The sequence below is a fragment of the Strix uralensis genome, chromosome 10, assembly GCF_047716275.1.
Source record: "Strix uralensis isolate ZFMK-TIS-50842 chromosome 10, bStrUra1, whole genome shotgun sequence".
Lineage (NCBI taxonomy): Eukaryota > Metazoa > Chordata > Aves > Strigiformes > Strigidae > Strix > Strix uralensis.
The window spans coordinates 20871263-20891080 of NC_133981.1; the positions used below are offsets into that span (position 1 = coordinate 20871263).

The 19818-nt window shown below is 34.9% G+C and overlaps 2 protein-coding genes across 3 annotated transcripts in view; one reads left to right on the plus strand and one right to left on the minus strand.

Moving 5' to 3' along the window:
- CENPP (centromere protein P) overlaps nucleotides 1-19818 on the minus strand; it is a 148204-nt gene that overhangs the window by 92379 nt on the left and 36007 nt on the right. The window lies entirely within an intron of this gene.
- On the plus strand, nucleotides 12025-16237 carry OMD (osteomodulin). The gene is made up of 2 exons (XM_074879670.1): nucleotides 12025-12974; nucleotides 13874-16237. The coding sequence occupies exons 1-2, from the start codon at nucleotides 12041-12043 to the stop codon at nucleotides 14191-14193; spliced, it is 1254 nt and encodes a 417-aa protein (XP_074735771.1). The 5' UTR covers nucleotides 12025-12040; the 3' UTR covers nucleotides 14194-16237.

Here is a 19818-nt window from a genome sequence, read left to right on the forward strand (position 1 = left end):
CAAGGAACAGACTGAATGAGTGACTCATGGGTCAGTAATAGGGCCTAATTTTTTAGCATGAAGAAAGTGAAGGAGCCACTTATAAATTAACCTGATGGGTAGATGTTGAGATCCAGGAAGTGATATAACCACCTAGTATACTGCAAGAATAATAAAAGCAACTGTCTATTCAGTTCTCCAGCAGCAGTACTGTGATGCAGCATAACTATTACTTGCTCAAGAAAACAGTTACTGTTTAGTAGATAGAAATTAATCATTTCATGAAAGCTTACTTTGCTTTTTGGAATGCATATTTTTCATTTATATTTTAAGCTTATACATAGATTTTCCATTTAGATGTTACCCTCCTGTAAATTATTATTTTCAATATTTTCTATTTCCTCAAATACTGGATTTCACAGGGCAAAGAACTTTTATTTAACTCCATTTATAACATGACTAACATAGAAAAAGAAAGTCAAATAACTTTCAGAGATACAGTAGTAGTAAATGTCACTACAACAGTATAATACTTCGCCCCCTAATTCACCAACTGCATAATACTGTCCTATAATAACAACTAGCAGAATCTTCACATAATATGATAAATTTTGAGAAGAAAGAATTAGAGTACTTTTAGAAGCTATGTTCCATACAAACATCTACCTAAATTGGGTAGTAAAGTTAATGGGTTTATGTTCTACCTGACAAATTATGCTCTTATATAATGGCCTGTAAATTTGGCACATTTGATACAAAGAAATTCTGTTGTGATGCCATGCAGAAGAAAATACACTTCAAACCTCCAACTACCACTATCATAGCCAGACCCCATAAAGGGTTGTTCTTAAGCAACATGGCAAGAGATTCCTTATTTGTCATGTCAGGATCAGTTAACAACTAGCATTTACCTATACAATATAGCAATAAACTCTTCAGAACACAAAACAGAGTAAGCTAGTATGAGGTCAATGGGCCACCATCTCTTCTCCTTGAGACCACAATCAAGGGGAAATCTGTAGGAAATTATGTGTGGATACTACAATCCCTTGGTATTTTGGCTCTTACTGAAAAAAAAAAATATTCTTGATGAAGAAGTCTTCCTAGAACAATATTGCTGTTCAAAGCTAAATAAAGTGCAGTTAGATTGAATTTCTAAAAGTCAAACCCACGATCTTTTATTTCAGAAAAGTAGAAGCTAAGTCTGATTTAAAACCAATCTTCAAATTCTTCTTACTGTTTACATCTAATAGATGGAAGAAAAAGAAGTAGTTACTCTCTGTAAAAACCTTGTATCACTATTTATGATAAAGACATAAACACAGCGAACATTAAAAAACATAAAGGGTTTCTTACCATACTAACCAAAAATCCTTGTGATGTTTTCCTTGATCGCGTTCCACTGGAGCACACATATCTAAAGGCAGTATTTTGTTACTCCTGTTTCAGGAATGCTTTGCCTTAGCAACACCTGTGTGTTATAGATGCATACTGCTGCTTCTTGTGCTTTGCACTTAGAACAGAAAGGGTAACACATGCTTCCCACTGCAAGAGTTCCCTCCCAAAATCAGAATGCACAGGAACCTGAGAAGAGGAGAAAATGTGAGCATGGAAAACACATCTGTTAGATGTGCAATTGATTCATAAAGTAACTCTTCTGTCTTTCTAAGGAGTACCTTTCCACTCAAACATTCCCTTGTGGGTAAATCTACCACCTAGTTCACCCATTAGCAGTTGTAAACAATTACACACATCTGTGACTGCTTTTGTAACATAGAGACTTATTTAGAGGTGACAGCAATAAGCCCCGTGCTTGGCAAAGATGTGAAGGGAGTTTTGGACAGCTGTCTTGCAGTCATATAGAATATTAACATTTTTAAAGGCAGCTACTACGATTGGCTCGATTCTGATAGAGTTCAACCTAATCACTCAAAGCACTACTTTCATGCCATCCCCTAAGACCCAGTTAGATATTTTTTTTATTGTTTAAAAAGAAAGCATTATGGATGTTTATATTTTGGCTGCAAATAGTTAAAGGCATTACCTCCACTCTCAAAAAGTGATAGAACAAGGCAAGAGTCAGGTGTCAGAAGCATGACACAAGGCAACAAGGACACTTGTTTGATTACCACAGAAGATCTGTAACTAATGCCTAGATCAATTCACCCTCCCTAATGAAATGGCTGCTAACATGAATGCTGTTTTAAGTGTGAACCATGCTCAAGTCCTCACCAGAAGCAGCCATAAGGCCTTTTAAGAATCTCGGAATGGCTAATGATAGAAGAAACAGAAGACTTGCTGCCACAGAGTGCTTGGATAAAACAACTAGAAGACCCTGTCTCAGCTCTGCCAAGAAGCAGCTGTAACTCACTAATTATTCAAACAGTAGAAAAACACTTCAATTTAATTACTTGCCATAATCAAATGACACATCTATTTTATATGTCAGGCAGAATATAGGTGCATGGACAAATATTTCTCCCAAACCAGAGTTAATATTACTTAAAGAAATTCCAAAAAAAATGGAGATCAAAATGGAGAGTAACTGAAGGAAATAAAGGGTACAGGGATCGCATCTTTCCCTATAAGATAATATGCCAGGGTACAGATGAATGACGTGTAATACAACTTGGTGTTTCTACTAAAGTTTCCAAGTCAGAGATTCTGACTGCAGAAAAAAAATGTACTGCAGGCCATAAGTGTAATGCTGGCTGTGATGCCAGCATTACAAGTTCTTGTGCTAAAATGAGAGGATTTATTCTTTAGAAGAAAGAGGGATAATAAAAATTAAGAACTAGTTTAAGGATGATCTACAGTTTCCAGACTATTGGAGAGAGCTGAAAGGCTGCCTGGCAAAATCCTCTGCACCACAAGACAGGACAGTTTTATCTATTATCTATTTCTCTGGAAATGTTCAAACAAATACATCTACCATGAAAAGAAACACATTTTACAGTCATTGTAAAAACAAGTAAGGACCTTCACTCTTAAACACACTGAAAAGAATAAATGGGAAGCACTTTCCATCACGTACAAGGGGAAAATTTCTGCTAATGCAAAACATTTTCCTATGCATGATCATTCAGGAATTCTTTGGCAGATAACTTAGGCAACTACTCTTTATCCTTGCCTGAAAGTGCCTAAAGAAAAAAAAAAAGCTTTTTTTTTTTTTTTTTGCTATAAACATGATTCGCAGATTGAATACAAACATGGGAACAATCTGAAGTTGCAGCCATGTTTTCTAGTTCTTTTAACAAAAATGCATGAAGTCCATAGCTATGAATGAACAAAATAAGCTAATACGGTATTAATATAAATTATTAAGGTAGGGTAGAATTTACATTATCTCTTTTAGGTAACTATCAGCTCAGAGCATTGAAGTTAGCAGTTCCGTTTGAAATAAATTAGTAGAACTGCCTGCTTTGGAATAGACTCAAGGAACCAAGTTAGATAAAATGGATGCTAAGAAAGCTCTCCCAGTGAGCAGCAAACTTCTAGTCAACTTCCCATATTAAGATAGTCCTCAGATTTTGCTGATTATTCTTTTAAAGACATAAGGGTCATGCCTAAGATGTGAAGGAACTGAAAGAGACACTAATACTTTTTAAAAATGGTAATTATAAAAAGTGTCATTTTACGCCATCTCAAATAAATAACACTGAAAAAATTATTACAGAAGCAATAAGGACAAGTACAAAGCGTACTGCTCTGCTTGGACTTACCCACTTGGACTGGTACTGCTCAAGGATCTCTGCATGCTACATCCAACTATATTACCTTTCTCATTTTCCTTCATTACAAACCACTGTATGTTCTTTTAGTTTGATTCGCAATGTTTATTATTTTGTTTATTAATAAGTGCAAGGCACCTGTCATATACTATATATGACATATAGTAGTATATATACTACATCTATATAATTTTATATAGAACAAGTCAGGCAAAATAAGGGCTATTGTTAAAGTTTGAGGTTCAATTGCTAATGCTGCCTAAGAAAATGAATATACCTGTCCCAATCAATAAACAGTGGTTGCAAAAACAGGCAGTCACCCCCATTTTATACTGGTTTATTCTCAGATATAAAAATCTTAAATTAAGCAGGCAGTATCCCAGAACTACATGTGGGAGGAAAATACAGCCCAAAGACATCTGTCTTGGAACAACCCAAGTAGGCTGTATAAGCATACAAAGTATAAAGCAAGGTATATTTGTTAAACAAACTGTTCGATCACTAAATGTATAAGTGTCAGCTGACAACAGTGACTCTCCTCAGAAGAGATTTATAATTTCATACAATACTCCTGGTAGAGTAGCCAGATCTTATTTGCTACAGATACTATTGCTTACATTAATTTTAAACTCATTTTATTATTTCAGTATCAGTTGTTTATGATTACTTGTTATTGTGGCAGTAGAAACATTATACAATGAGGACTGTTTAAATGCCTCTGCTGTAGAAAGTAAAATCCATATATAATAAAAAAGTAACCTCTCCCAATATAGTATTACAATCTCTTAAGGTTTCTAACACAGCAATCAATTCAGAAAAAAAGTTACAAATCTCCTCTTCTCCTAGTCTTTCAAGGTCAATTATCCATTACTGTAAACTGATATTGTCATAGCAAAAAAACTCACACCCACCCTTACATTCATAAAGCTTCAGTATTACAAATCTGAACATGCAAGGAGGCTCGATACTCAGCTTTTGCTCTCGAAGCAAAAGAAAGAAATTGCAATACAAATTGTTCATCATACATGTTCATGCACATGTTTAACCAATCATCTCATGAGGGCTTCCTAATGTATTGCTTCTAGATGCATAGATGTTTCTAGTGAAATTGGCTCTAAAAATTCAGTCTATTACTGTTTAATAGAAGTTACTCAACAATTGCCTATAGGATTATTTTAATTCCCATGTTACAAGATCAGTAAGGTCTTGCTCTTTCTCAGTCATTTGTTCTATACTGGGATCCATCTTTGAGAGCCAAACGTAGTTGCATTTGTTAACTAGTAATATGCTTCAAAGTTGTGGCTTTTTTAAAAAATAAACCACAAAGTATACAGTTTAAAAATACAGAATAAGAAAAATACAGAAATACAGAGAAAGAAGAATGTGAGAAATAATCAACAAATTCAATAAGTTGAATGCTTAGGAGGAAAGGAGAACAAAAAGAAAGGGACAGTTATTCAACTCAGAATCTACAAATCCACGTAAGTGGAGGAGATGGAAAAGATATAGAGAAAAAAATCCTCCATACCCCACAGCATGGATGAGAGGAAGAGACATATTTATATTTCAGAACAATAATAAGCACACAATGAACCCATCACAGGGCTTAGGACACTCATTAACCTATAGCGTTTGCTAGGAAAGCTGTAAGACAACTTTGGTTTTTTTCATTCTTTTAGGACTGCACAGTCACCTGAAAAGCACGTTCTTGAAACACAGCCATAAAACCTACACAAAACCATCTTTAATTTCCTCTTTAAATTCATGGTTGTAGCATGCATAATCAAGTTATAACAGACTAATAAAAATAACCAGCAACCGCAACCTGCTTTTGATTAGAAGAGTCAATGAAGAAAGTTAGTTCAGAGCACCATTTGATCAATATATGCAACATCTACAGTCTAGCAAATCTTTTTTATTTTACAAAAATACTTTTTGTAAACTCAACTGTTTTCAGTTGCTTAACATGTTCTTCCTAGTAGCTCCTAGCAAAACAAAGCAACACATATAAAACAGGCTGTGCAAGATGAGGGTTGCCAAGGTTCTGATCTGTAATACCACCTACTAAATGGGAAATAAATAGAGACCACACAGCAAGGTTCAGGTCAGAGGCAACAGTCAGCCCCACACATGGCACAGCTCTGTCTTCCTTTACTTCTTTAAACAGATTGGGTCTTGTCTCAGCTCTGCAGGATTGTTGATATGACCTGATGGCCCCTTTTCCACAACCATTAAAAATGCATATTTGCACAGGGACATGCTCCTAGAATGACTTTCCACTGAAGAGGGGAATAACACAAAGTCTGTAAGAGCTATGACTGAGTGCTCCGGGCTCTGCAAGATCAAGCAATTCAGTGTCTTGATTTGCTGAGAGCTCTACACTTCAGTAACTGAATTTTCAGATTAGTGCTGGCACAGGATAAATAAATCCAACAGCCACTACAATCTTGATAATCAGTTACTTTTGTTGATGGCAAGCACAAATAAGAAGTGCTTTTGCAGATCACATTTGAGACTCATCCAGGCTGCAGGTGGTCTGCTGACAGTGTTTGTCGACTGCCAGTTAGGACCTAGAAATTAGGATGCAAAGAGTTTCTGTGCCTACAATCTGACTTTGAAGTGCAGCCCAGTCTAGATGATACACGCCTAAGGCTGTTTCTTACTTCAGAAACCCACAGGCTTTATGAGGAACCAAATTACAACATTCAAACTTCCTCATTACATTTGATCATGCATTCTCTTTTCTACTGTGCAGTCACTTGGAGTAGCAAACTAACATCACCAATTCGTATCGAAAACACAGAATTCCTTCAAAGTTGTCAACTGAGAATCTTAAGATTTGGAGCTTGAGGCTTTTCTTCAGATGCCTGAGAGCAGGGCCAGACCTTAGTTGAAGAACTTCCTAATTCTAGCAAGATCATGCTTCCAAGACAGGTCCGAGTTTTAACTTACACAGCTCAGCTTTATTTGATTTCCTGTAATCTTCTATGAACAATATGCACTTTTTTCCCCCCTTTCTCTAGGCTTCACATGGACCATTATAAGTTTGCATTGGGTTTGTTGGGTTTTTTGCTTGGGGGGGAGGGGTGGGGACAGAAGGGACAGGGAAGAAAGCTCACCTCAGTGCCACTCATTCTACTTATTCTATAAATATTTTGGCTAAAATTTGGAAATTTCAAACTTTTTAAGTTGACTGTTACTTAACTAGCTAAACAAACCTAAATATCACAGAATTAGAACAGTCTCCTTTCTTAATCCTTCAGTTCAGAACCAAAGTTGAAAAAGCTAACAAGTCTCACAAGTTGAATGCTGTTAATGAAGATGGCAAAATTTCAAACATTTTAATTTACAAAGAGGATCCATACAAGTTTGGCTTAAGGAAATAAATCAGCTTCAAGCCAACTCTGATTTCTAACTGGATATACATGTTGTTTTGCATCACAACTGCATAAATAAAATGATGAAAAAAATTCACAAATTCAACTGTAAAAATAAGTCCTTATGAAACTTTTTAAAACTGAAAACCAAAACATGTTGAAAACTTAATAAATTTGTCACAGCCTTTGAAAGAAGTAGTCTTACGTTAATGATGTTAAATTTAATCCTCTCATTATTCTCCTTGTAAGGAAATTCCTACCACACCTCAAATGAAAACCAAGAGAAGATCAAACCACACAGCTTGACCAAGATCACAAAGTATAGACTTGTTTGTATCCAAGATAGCTCATGCAACAGAAAGGGAACTGAGTCTTAATATATCCCATGGCTAGATCTGAATCATCTTCTGCAGCTAAATATTCTTTAAATCAAGAGCTTTGCCACAATTTTCAAAAGGACAGACTCCTTTGCTCTGCCACCATGGATTTTTAAATGCATCCTGACATTTTAAGTCTCCTGATAACTTAAAAGAATTTGAGACACAATCAGTAATAGAAAACAATAGAAAAATATCAGGTAGAAAATCAAAATTCTAATTTGGTCCAATTTTTATCTTTACAGAAAACAGTTTTCATTTTTGCATATGTTTTATTTAGAACTATTAACAGACCTTCCAAAAATTTGCAACATGTTCTCTGTCTTGTGCTTAAAAAACTCCCAAACTTTGTACTAACAAATAACATTTTCCTAACTGTCATATGGAACTTGGGGTTTTTTTTCATTTATTATTATGAATGTATTCTAGTTATTTTAAAAATCAATTAATTTTGTTGTTTAATATTATTTGGGTTTAGTGGTACAACATCACTATTCAATTATTTACAGTACTGTTAATAAAAGATTATGTAGTTTTAATTTTACTCTTTCAACCTCTTCCTTGTGTTCTGTATTCTCTACATAAATACGACTGCTTTATTTTAGTTCCAGTATTGCCAATTCCTACAACATGATTTTGGTCATGACTTCTAGTGCTTTTCTTTATATCCCAGATGTTAGAATCAGGCATGATTTATCTTCTTACACAATGTTCTTGTCCTATTACAGAAGAAACTTGAAAAGGTCAAGCAAATCATCAGCTTCAGGAAGCTCAAAGACAAAATAAGAAGTAAAACTCACTATTGCATTATTTTCTCATATATGATACCTCTAAGGCACTTGTGCTTTTTTAAGAACCAGATTCTTCCTTGTAAATAGATTTTGAAACAGTGTAAAATTGTTTTACTAGACCAGAAGCAAAATTAAATGGTTTTGATAAATCATACAATTATTCAACAAAAAAATGTCATTTTTCTCCATCTTTTGCATGTGTCACCGGTATTTAAGTACCACATAGCAGCAAAAGCAGATAACCATGCCTTTTTTTTTTTCCTCCCTCTTAAAAGCTGAAAAACATTTTTCTTCAGTAAAATGGTTTATATCTCCCATCATGCTTGTCTTTTTCGTTGGAAGATTTATGCTCTTTCTACAAAACTTAGCAAAAACACGTGGGAAACTTACTGTGAATCCTGAACTACAGCTTTAAAACAACACCGAGAAGTACACCGCCTTACCAACAGCACTGTATAGCACAACGACTTTGCAGGAAAGAAACAGGAAATATGGATTGTGAAGGAAAAAAATGTATAAACCGGAAGATATTCATGAGAGCTTTGCTATAGTACATGCTTTCCCTCAATCTTGATAAGGTTAGGTTTCTACTGTTTAACTTCATCCTCCAGAGGACAAATCCTTTGCATAACTTAATCACTCTAGTTCAAACTGCACTATAAACTCATGACCTCTGTAATATTTTTTGAAGTCTTATTCTCTCAATTTTTTTAAATGGGAACTGGTAACACTGAAAGAATGTTGCAAATAATTTTGAAGTGATTTTAACAAAAGGAGAAATCGCTTCACAGACATGACACAACATCCACAGTAACTGATGATGTGGCACAAAACTTTTTTTTTTTTTCCTTACTGGCAAATCAGAAGAGGGGCTAAGGCTATTATTTTGCTTTGCCTTCCCACAAGGCTCCTCACCACAAAATATGGCTTAGAGATCTTTTGTTCCTCCAGCTGTGTTAGGCTACTTCTCAGATGATTTCACCAGCACAATAACTTGCTGCCCTCTACAACTTGAACTTCACAGACTTCCAAAGAGTAAGTTTTCTTGGTAAGCAGGAATAAAAGGAACTGATTGCGTTATTTTTGCAGTTAAGAGTGATTCATGCATGTTATATAATTTTTAGCTTTCAGCTAGTAAACTGCTTACAAATACAGTTACTAAGCTTTGAGTTTATTACAGATGCTAGAGAATCATGCTTCTAAGATTTTCTATTTTCTTTCAACTTTGAAAATACGCAGTTTATCGTATTGTGTGCATCTGACTTGCTTCTCCCATTATCAAATTTCACCTGACATGATTTTTTGCTTTAAAGCTATTTAAGTTCTTAGAAATATTTCATGAAGAAGTGTTACTACCTCAGTGCTGTAATACATGACCTGCAAGCCTGGCAGGACAATTAATATTCTACCAAAAATGCACTAAACTACAGTCAAGGTACAAAAAAAAAAAAAAAAAAAAAAAAAAAAAATCCCCCAAATACCAGCTCCTCTCTCTCCATAAAACCAGCGAGAGACTTTGGTACTTATTACTTATCATTCCGTCTGATGTGATGATGGTTCTCTTCACATTGCCTACATGGCAAGTGGATCAACTGCATGAAGGCCAAAGAAAGCTTTTTCCTCAAAGCGAGGACTTTCTCGAGTTGTTCCTCCTGGTTTTTAAGGACTGTTGTGGCACTGAGAACTGAAATTATTAATTGGAAGTTTTGTGACACCTAGTAGTAGTGCTGCTCTCTGTAGAGACAAATTTCAGCAATTTAATTAGATTAGCTCAGACATCTGATGATGCTGTAGATATATGAAGACCCTGGCTTTGCTGAGGACCTAGCTACAGCAGGGTTCCAAACAACTGACTCCATTCAAACCTGGTTTTAAGATTTTAATCAATATGAAATTTGATTAAGTGAGCATTCAAATACGAATGATACAAAGTTAGAAATGCAAGTTAGACAATACCACAAATTATTTTACCCAGCCATTGTCACACAGGGGCTGCATGCAATGCAGGAAGATTACAAGGATGAAATAATTCCATGATTTCGTTACTAGTTTCCTTAGGATTCTCTCTCATTCAATTTGTAGAATACATCATGCACTAGGCATCAATCACCGCTACGAAGCATAGGAAATTAACATTTGTAAGTCTCATCTCCATTGTTACTGATTAATTGTGTTTGGTAAAAAAATACTAAGAGCATCAAGTAAACAAAGAGAGACCCCTGATTAAGAAACATGAATGTCATTATAAAGAACCTGAGAATATCTGCTTTCCTCTGCCTCAGGGCTCCCATACTATACTGAGCAAAGTCTCTTAAAATTTTCCATGATTTATGTGCTTTGATCTGCAATGTTATATTTTGACTCATCTGTGTTTAAGTTGAACAGCTTGACATGATTCACAACTCTAATTCTGCCAAATAACAGGGTTCCTCTGACTGCATAAAGTGCTCTAAAATGTTAGTCTGGTTTTGAGGCATCAGAAATTTGACATGCAAAACTCTTTGTCTTTCACAACATGAGTGTTTCACCTCAGAAAGGTACTTTGAAGGTAAATTAATCCATCTCTATAAAGAAATATAAGATTACAGAAACATAGGAAGACTATAACTTTTTATCAATGAGGATTTTACATGACATGCAGTACACATTGGTTGAATTGTATTTAATTAAATGATGGGAACATAAAAATTAATTTTTCATCATCAGTAATGCATTTTACTAAGGCAGCCATGTTATGCAGAAAATAGAAAAACAACAAAATGCCACAGAACATACAATCACTCATTCCATGTAAATTTCTATTTTACATAAAATACAATATTTCAAAGTAATCTATTTCAGTGTTCTATTTATAAAAACAATCCTGCAATTACCTCACTTTAGTTAACAAAAAATAACTTTGTTTTAAAACAAGAACAATATACAGAAGCCATGGCTTGGATGCTTCGCAAGACCAGCAAATCTCTTCACAAGGAGTATAGTACAACACTAACGGTTATTTAAAGAGATGTTGCAATTTCACCCTTTAAGATTTCCAAAGTTCACCCAGACAAAGTCTAGGCTGATCTACTGTTGGAGGTGGAAGCACTTGGAACACCAGGCTGGACTACACGGTCGCCAGAAGTTCCTTCCAAACACCACTTCTGTGATTCTATGATATTGACCATGCACCATTTGTGCAGTGCAAGTCCATACTGAGAATAACTAATAAAAAAAAGAAGTTTTCATCTCGACAGAGTTTAATAAGGCTATCTATGTGTTTCCAAAGGTCTGAGGAAGAATGTTGCTCAGAAATTTCATCTACACCCACTTGAAAATGACTTGCAAAGCTGATGCTTAACCAATTACACTGGAAAGAATGCAACACCTCAAATCTCCAATACAAACCACAGACCATATTGCTTTTTACATAAAGTCCTTTTGCAACTTCTCTGTAATAAGTTAAAATGAGAAAGGAATGAAGACTGGGGGGGTTTTATACTCCCAACTGTTATGATATCCTTCGGTAACAGGCATAGAACAGGTAGAAAACTGTTCCTTGTCTGAACTCAGACAAGAAAACGTGTTTATTTTAAAGAAAGTGAACTTGACTATGGTTGTTTTCTTGGAAGATGCAGATTAAAACTTGGTTTTGCTAATCATGTCAGTGACAGTGTTGCCAAAAAAATGTGTTATTCTACTTACTTTAAATTGCTTCTTCTTAAAACTTAAACTTGTTATTTACTTCATGACTAATAAACTTATTTTTCCTTCTCATCAACAGGATACAACACACAAGTTTAAATATGGGGATTCTGAGCCAGCTATCAATCTTGCACCTCCTCTGGGCTGCTATGGTCTTTTGTCAATATGAAGACTATGATTTTGAGGATGAGTATGATGGGGAGCCAAATCATCAATATCCATATTATTTTAATCCAAATACACAAGCTGAAGTTCCTCGCTTCCCTTTTCCTGTTGAGTGCGCCAGAGAATGCTTCTGTCCACCAGCTTTTCCATTATCAATGTACTGTGATCATCGCAAACTTAAGACAATACCAAATATCCCCAATCATGTCCAACAACTTTATCTGCAAAACAACGATATTGAAGCTGTGCCTGCAGGACCATTCACTAATGTTACCTTTTTAAGAGAAATTAACCTCAGCCACAACAAAATTAAATTTCATATGATTGACCATGGTGTTTTTGCCAAGCTTTCAAACTTAGTGCAACTTCATTTACAACATAATGAATTGGAAGAAGTTCCATTCCCCCTCCCCAGCTCTCTTGAGAGACTCCTCCTTGGTTCCAATCAAATTTCTCGGTTATCTGGAAATTCACTGGAAGGATTACCTAACATAACCATGCTTGACCTTTGCAATAACCTTCTTGACGACTCAGTACTCAAAGGAAAACCCTTTTCAACCATGAAAAATTTAATGCAGCTCAATTTATGCAACAATAAATTACAGACTATGCCTCCTGATCTACCATCATCACTTATGTATCTCTCTCTTGAAAACAACTCCATTTCTTATATTCCAGAAAACTATTTCAACAGACTTCCAAAAATCATTGCTCTAAGAATGTCCCACAATAACCTGCAGAACATTCCACGCAACACCTTTAACCTGCCCAACCTTCTAGAACTTAATCTTGGACATAACAAATTGAAACAAGTATTCTATATTCCAAGAAGTTTGCAGCATTTGTATATTGAAGACAATGACATTGAAAGTATGTTGACAGTTGCAATTCTTTAAAAGCAAAAAACTTAGTGGATTTTGACATTGGTTGTGGGAGGGGGGTGAGTTCGGCACATTTTCCTTAACAATCCAGAATTCAGAACTTTTAGCCTACATCCAAAAAACTATCAGAAACATCTCTTTTGTTGTGTCTTTCATTTTGAGGACCTGCCACTTTACAGCTTCTCAGTTAGGTCATAGAACCAAGCATAGAATCCAGCAGTCATCTAAATTTACATGTTGTTCAAGAGTTACTCTGACATCCTTTTTTGTAGAGAGGTGAGCTTGAGCTATTAGCATCCTGAACAAACCAGTTTATGTGGCACTGACCCAGAGTTCATACACACTGTACTTCTCAGGAGCAAATGCAGCTATGTAGCTTCTGATCAGCTTCCAGTGCAGGAAGAGTATCATCCCATCTTCTTGAAGATGCAGTGTAAACACATGCTTGGTTAGTTGAGACTAAACCGGTCAAATTAGAAAGGATTTTATTTTTGCACCTTTGTAAAAGTTAAATTTTTGTAAAAGGTAACACCAGTTTTTCTTATAACAAGCTAAAGCCTTTTGAAAATTGCTTCTGATTAGGCAATTGATAAACACATACAGAGAAAAGGAATTATTAAAATATTCCATTCACATAAAATAGTAATTACAAATCACAGTGATAGTAATTTATTTTTTTCTTTACCCCACAACATTATACTTGGCAAACCCTAAAATTATCACTGTCATTTAGAAAACCCATTTAAAGCACAGGGAAGGATTACATTAATCCTGTGCAATGCAAAAATATTATCCTTTTGAAATTTCAAAACCTAAGTTTCACTTTTCAATAGGTCTTAAATGTAACTATTTCCTGTATTTTAATTAATACTTTTCTCTCTCTTTCAGTCGTAAATGTTACTTTGATGTGTCCATCTATTGATCCAATGAACATCAACCAATTAACCTACATACGGGTGGACCAAAATAAGCTCACAAATCCAATAAGCACATATGCATTCTTTTGCTTCCCTCACATTCGAGCTATTTATTACGGCGAACAAAATGTTAGTGTCAACAAGTCAACTCAGCTAAGAATACCAGTGTTTCGACGATTTTTAACACCAGAAGAATACCACGAAGCAGAACACGATCATGAAACACATGATCATGAAACTGAAGAAGATCATGAAGCAGAAGACAACTACTTTCATCCTTATTTTCAGTGAAGTAATCATTGTTAATGAGTATATACGGAAACTCTTCCTTATTTGTGTAGGGAAACTGTTTCTTAGAACAGTTGGAGAGTTTGGAATATTTAAGCTACATCTATAAAGTGGAAATAGGATTTTAGTGTAGGTAAATATCCTGTTATTGATGTAGTAAAAAACCATAATACTAGGAGCAAAGAGCACTCACCTCAGCACTAGATATCAGTCTGATATATAACCTGGACTGATGATGGACTCATCCTTGGGTGAGCAGCCTAAGTTGAAGAAAACTGACCTGAAAAAGCTTCTATATTCTAAAGTGATCCAACTTGCAAAATGACTAACATACAAATCAATGTCATGCTCAAAGTGGACAAGGCCAAAAAATCCATCCAGCTATACATCTACTACCACAGCAGCAGACAAAAATAGACACATTAGAGAAAAGAGTAAAAGGGTAAGATTAGAAAAATACCTCCACAAGGTTCTTCCACATCTACCAGAAATACAGATGTTTCTTCTTCTAATTTCTAATTGGACATGAAAATCACAAACTGAGTTTCAAATCTTCCTCGTATTATGTTTGCAGTGTCCTGCCAAGGTGTATTATAATATTTGCTTCTCAGCTTGTACCTCAACTATCACAACTCTTTCAAAGAAGATTTTAGCTTATTAGTAACATAGGCAATAAATTACCTTTTGTCAAAGGTCTTAGGATCTAGGGAAGAGGATATGCATTAATACAACTGATCCATTAGTATTTATGTTTTACCTGTGTTTAGCCCATATTATTTTAGAAGGCACATAAAATGTGATGTAACCTTTTTATTAGATTTGTTCATCAAGTAGAACAGGCATGAAAAGTAGCATTCCAGGATTTTTAAATTATTAATTTAGAATATCCCTCTGCATAGCTAATACCAATTAGCTAGATTCTGCTTCAAAGTAGAACAAAAGTTGCTTTAAGCAATCTAAAGTACTCTATACTATTTGAGCTATGCAATTTTTTTAATTATGTCTTATGCCTAGAAACAGATCCAAATAACTATAGGATAAGATAATACTATAGGGCACTTTACTGCTTTTATTTAAATACTTTATTTTTCAGCACTTTTTTCTTGATAAGTCTTTGTTAGTTGGGAGAAAGTATCATCACTTTCAAGGAGAAAAACAAATGAACGCAAGAAATAGCACCATACATCATACTACTAATTTTACATTATACTTCAAGTGTAGGAAAACTAAAAAGGCTATATAAAATTATGCAAGCAAATTTGTATTAGAATTTCCAAAAAGTTTCAGACAAAAAAAATGTTTATTAACATTTAGCAACCACAAGTACTCCTAGTTTCATGAAGAAGGAATATATGTATGTATTCATTACTTTATTTAAATACTCTTATCAAAAACTTAGGTACAGTATATACACAAATTTATATATACCTATAACTTCATAGTTTTATTAATATAAACATGAAGCATATTAACCATAGGGAACCTTTGCAACTTTTCAACTATTTCAGATTTTAATTGAATAGTGCACAAAATGCAAATCTAAATTAATACAGGCTTTTTTGTTGGGTTTTGTTTTTTTTTTTTTTTTTTTTGAAGCTGAGCAAGCCATTCACTCTTCAAATACAGTACAAGTATATCTTTTATCACAAACTTTCTGCTTTTTAAAAACATTTATGAAGCAAAGCTTAGCTTTAGTTTTAAAATAGAATTAAAGATATTCAATTTGTAGCAACTAGTTATATACATTTCTTAAAGTTTAAATATAAGTCAAACTGATAATTATTGAAAGCTTTACAGATGTCTTATTACATTAAACTCATTCAGATGGAACATGAGAATTGTATTACAAGCAGAACCATCATAACTCACATTTCATTCAATTAACATTATCCTATCTCATCTGTGGCAAATACAATATTATTCTTTAAAAAAGATTTTAGGGTGGTCAGGGAGCTAAAGACTTGCTGGCCTTATGCGTGTATTAGAGAAATGAGAAATACAAAATTAATGGATATCTAGATAAATACAATTGCTCTGGTAATACTGGCCACGGCTTCTGTAAAAGTCATGATGTTTTTACCTTACAATTCTCTTTGAGTACTCTGAAGGAATCATGAAGTGTATGAAAGAGGTAGATACTGGGCCAAACAACCTACTAAAATTTCTGAAAGGTTTTTAAGGAAACTAAGGTGCCACAGATTAAGAGGTGACAGCAGAGACAAAAATCAAATAAAAGGTAAGAAACAGCATAAGAATAAATGGTCAGTTCTTGATGCAGAGGGAGCCCACTGGTGCGAGTTTCGCAAAGGGCCTGTGCAGGAACTTATTCAATTTAATATACTTGCAAAAGATAGACAAATGTGAAATGACGACAAAGATTTCTAGGTGCCAATGAGGAATGACTGCAAAAAGTTAAAAAATGCTAAAATAATGAAAGAAATTCAACATTGTTACATGAAAAGAGATATCCATGGAAAAGATGATATTTGAAGATGATAGAATGAAGCATGACCTCACCACCACCACTCAGGAGCAAGACTCAGGAGTAATAATAGGCAGTTCAGTGAAAACACCGGCTTAGCACCCAGCAGCAGTAAAAAGGAAACTCAAATGTAGAGAGTAATGAGAGAAAGAGAAAACAAGAGACATCATGATGCCACTATAAATCCATGGCTCACCGAGATATTAAACACACTATTGATTTCCAAGCCCTTCATGTAGCTGGCATAATTACATATGGCATATTTAGAAAAGGATCAGAGAAAGGTAATAAAGTCAAAGGTAAGGAATGGCTTCTATATAAGCAACACTGAGTAGGCTAGAACTCACCAAGTGAACTAACCATCACCAAGAGATGGTTAAGGAGAAATATAGGAAATACCCACAAAATTATAAGCTGCATAGTCAGCACGGGTCCGGGGATCAACTGCTCCAGTACAAGAGCAAGGAGCCATCAAATGAAGCTAGCACATACCAGGTACAAACCAGACAAACAAAAGTTTGTAAGCAATGCGTAGTCAGCCCATTCAACTGCAGGCCTGAGAACACAGTGGATGCAGCAGCAATTTTACTTGTGGTTTCAAGGGAAGACTGGTTAAGTAATTGTATTTCTTGGAAGAGATCCATTACAGGATGTCAAACAGATAAAGCACAGTAGGTACAGAAGTGCTGAGCTGAAAATAGCTGGAGAATGGAAGAATAGTTGGAGACAGGATGAGACAGGAATCATACATTTGTCCCATTCTCAGTCTTCCCAAAGCATCTGCTTTATGGTCATTATTGGAGACAGAATATTGTACATTAACCTTTATTTTGAATTCCACACCTAATTCTGTGTTCTCACTATCCTGGACTATGGTAACATGTCGGTATTGCTCTTCACTACTAGTAAATGCTTATTGCCTTGATATAGTTGAATTTTAAGCTTTTTTTTAAGCACTACCAATTACGGTTATATGTCAAGGCATATTCTAGCTCATTAAATTTGGGAACAGCATGTCTACAATGCTCCATGTTGCAGTGTTCTGTAGCAGACAGACATCCATAATGATTCGGGTACACAAAGCAGCCCAGCAAGTGTGGAGCTCTGTATAAACCAGATTATACCACTACATAACCACACAGATCTTGGTATCAAGACATATTTGCTTAATGTTTGCTCTGGTATTTATTTTCAGAATATTATATAGTCTTTTTAAGCGTGAAATAGATTCATAAAACTAAACATGTATTAAAATGTTACTTATTTTACCAGCAACAGCAAAACCTAAGTATCAAACAGCTTCATTAGTTTACAGCAGAGTCAGTAAATACAGAAACAAAGCCTGATCTGGTTTACAACACAGTCTGCATTAGCAATTAAGGTGAAACACCAGCGTGGATCAGTAGAGCAAAATACTTGTGATAAGGCCATCAGACCCACTTTGTTTCTTGAGGGAGAGGAGCTTTACTTCAGACTAGGCCTAGCCAAAATTAAAATCCATTAGCAGCTGCAGCACATCAGGCACTCCCTGAATATATATATCATCTGGTTTGTTACATCCAAAAAAGAACAGTCCACATACTTCGAAGAGCTCTGTGATGTGAATCAAGGTGCAGTAAACTGGGGTTATCAGGAGATCAGTTTCAAAAATGCATTCCTGATCCTAATCAAAACACTAACAGAAACATAATCAGAAACACAGTAACTGAGAAAAATGAAATCTCAGTTCTACTTTCAGCTTTGGACAAACTATTCTGAAAAAACATGTTTTCCAAGTCTTATCTGTGTAAACAAGGATGGAACCTTCTTGAACTCTAAGCTAAATATTATCAGCATTATCCACAGTGCACAGTAATTAGCAAGGTTGTAGCAGCACACTCCGATAGCCATGTAAACCTATAGGGGAAAAGCCTCACAGACTTCTGGGAAACATTCAGTTATGACTAAACTTTAATCCACAAAATTAAAGCTCTCAAAACTACAACAAAACTGACAAACACATTTCCTTTGCAAAATCTGTAGCACAAGAGATCATTGTAAAAATCAAAATTGAGAGAAATAACAGTGGCTTAATCCAACTGTCTACATTTCTTCCTTTAGCCTCAAAACAGTAGGAATGTATTTTGCCTTTTTCCATTTCTTGTTGTTGATGGTATTTAATACTTATAAGGCTTACTTGGAGATATTTACTTCAGTATTCTGATAATAAAAGTTACACAGATTAGGAAAGAAGCTCCTTTACAGAAAACAGATGGTTTACATTTCAAGCTTTCTGACTTTTTAACGTATTCACATTCCACTGTTACAATATGAATCAATTTCCTTCTTTATTTCCTAACTTGATCATTGCAAGCAATAAACACAGGAATTTCCTACCTGAAAAACACTAAAGGAGAACATACTACTTTTTTAACATAAACCCTATACACTAAAAGTGATTTTGCAATCATTTTCCAATACTACTGCAAGAGTATGAACCTTCCAGCTCTAAATCAAATTGTGTATACACTATTGGAAATTATGGAACTCCACAAATACACACACTTCTCATATAATGTTTTGAACTCTTTTGTCCAAAATTTACATTTCTAACAACCTAATTTATTTAAAAGGAATAATACCTTAATCTCATAATTCATTGCATAAATTCATCACCTATGGAGAAAAAAAATAAATCGACCTTCCCTTACTGTAAAGCACAACACAAGGAAAAAATAGATCAATATGAAGATTGGCCATAAACACAGAGAGTAAAGTAGATGCTATGAATACCATCAGGAACATATAAGGCAAATGATTCTTGGAGCCCTGACTCTAGTGCCCCTGTAGACATAGTAATGGCTCTCAACAAGTAACAACATGGTTATAAAGAAGTAATGTCAATTCAGGAAGGAATTGTAGGAAGTTTTAATACATTGCAGTAGATTGGCTTTTGATTCAGGATATAACTGATGATATGTAGACAAAGTTCAAGAGAACATATGTTCACCAGAGAGGTCTGGGTAAATAGCAGACAGTACTACTACTCTAGTTACCATTTGTATTCACTAACTGTAGTTAGATTTCTGTCTACTATTTGCATGATTTTTAAAATGTGCTTTGTTCATTTATACACAGTAACTGATACAAGGAGTCTGCTTCTTTTC

Bases quoted from the DNA above. Each gene is read 5' to 3' on its own strand.
- OMD (XM_074879670.1), top strand. From the start codon at position 12,041: ATGGGGATTCTGAGCCAGCTATCAATCTTGCACCTCCTCTGGGCTGCT. The intron at 12,975-13,873 runs GTATGTTGACAG...TCTCTCTTTCAG, and splicing joins TGAAGACAATGACATTGAAA to TCGTAAATGTTACTTTGATG.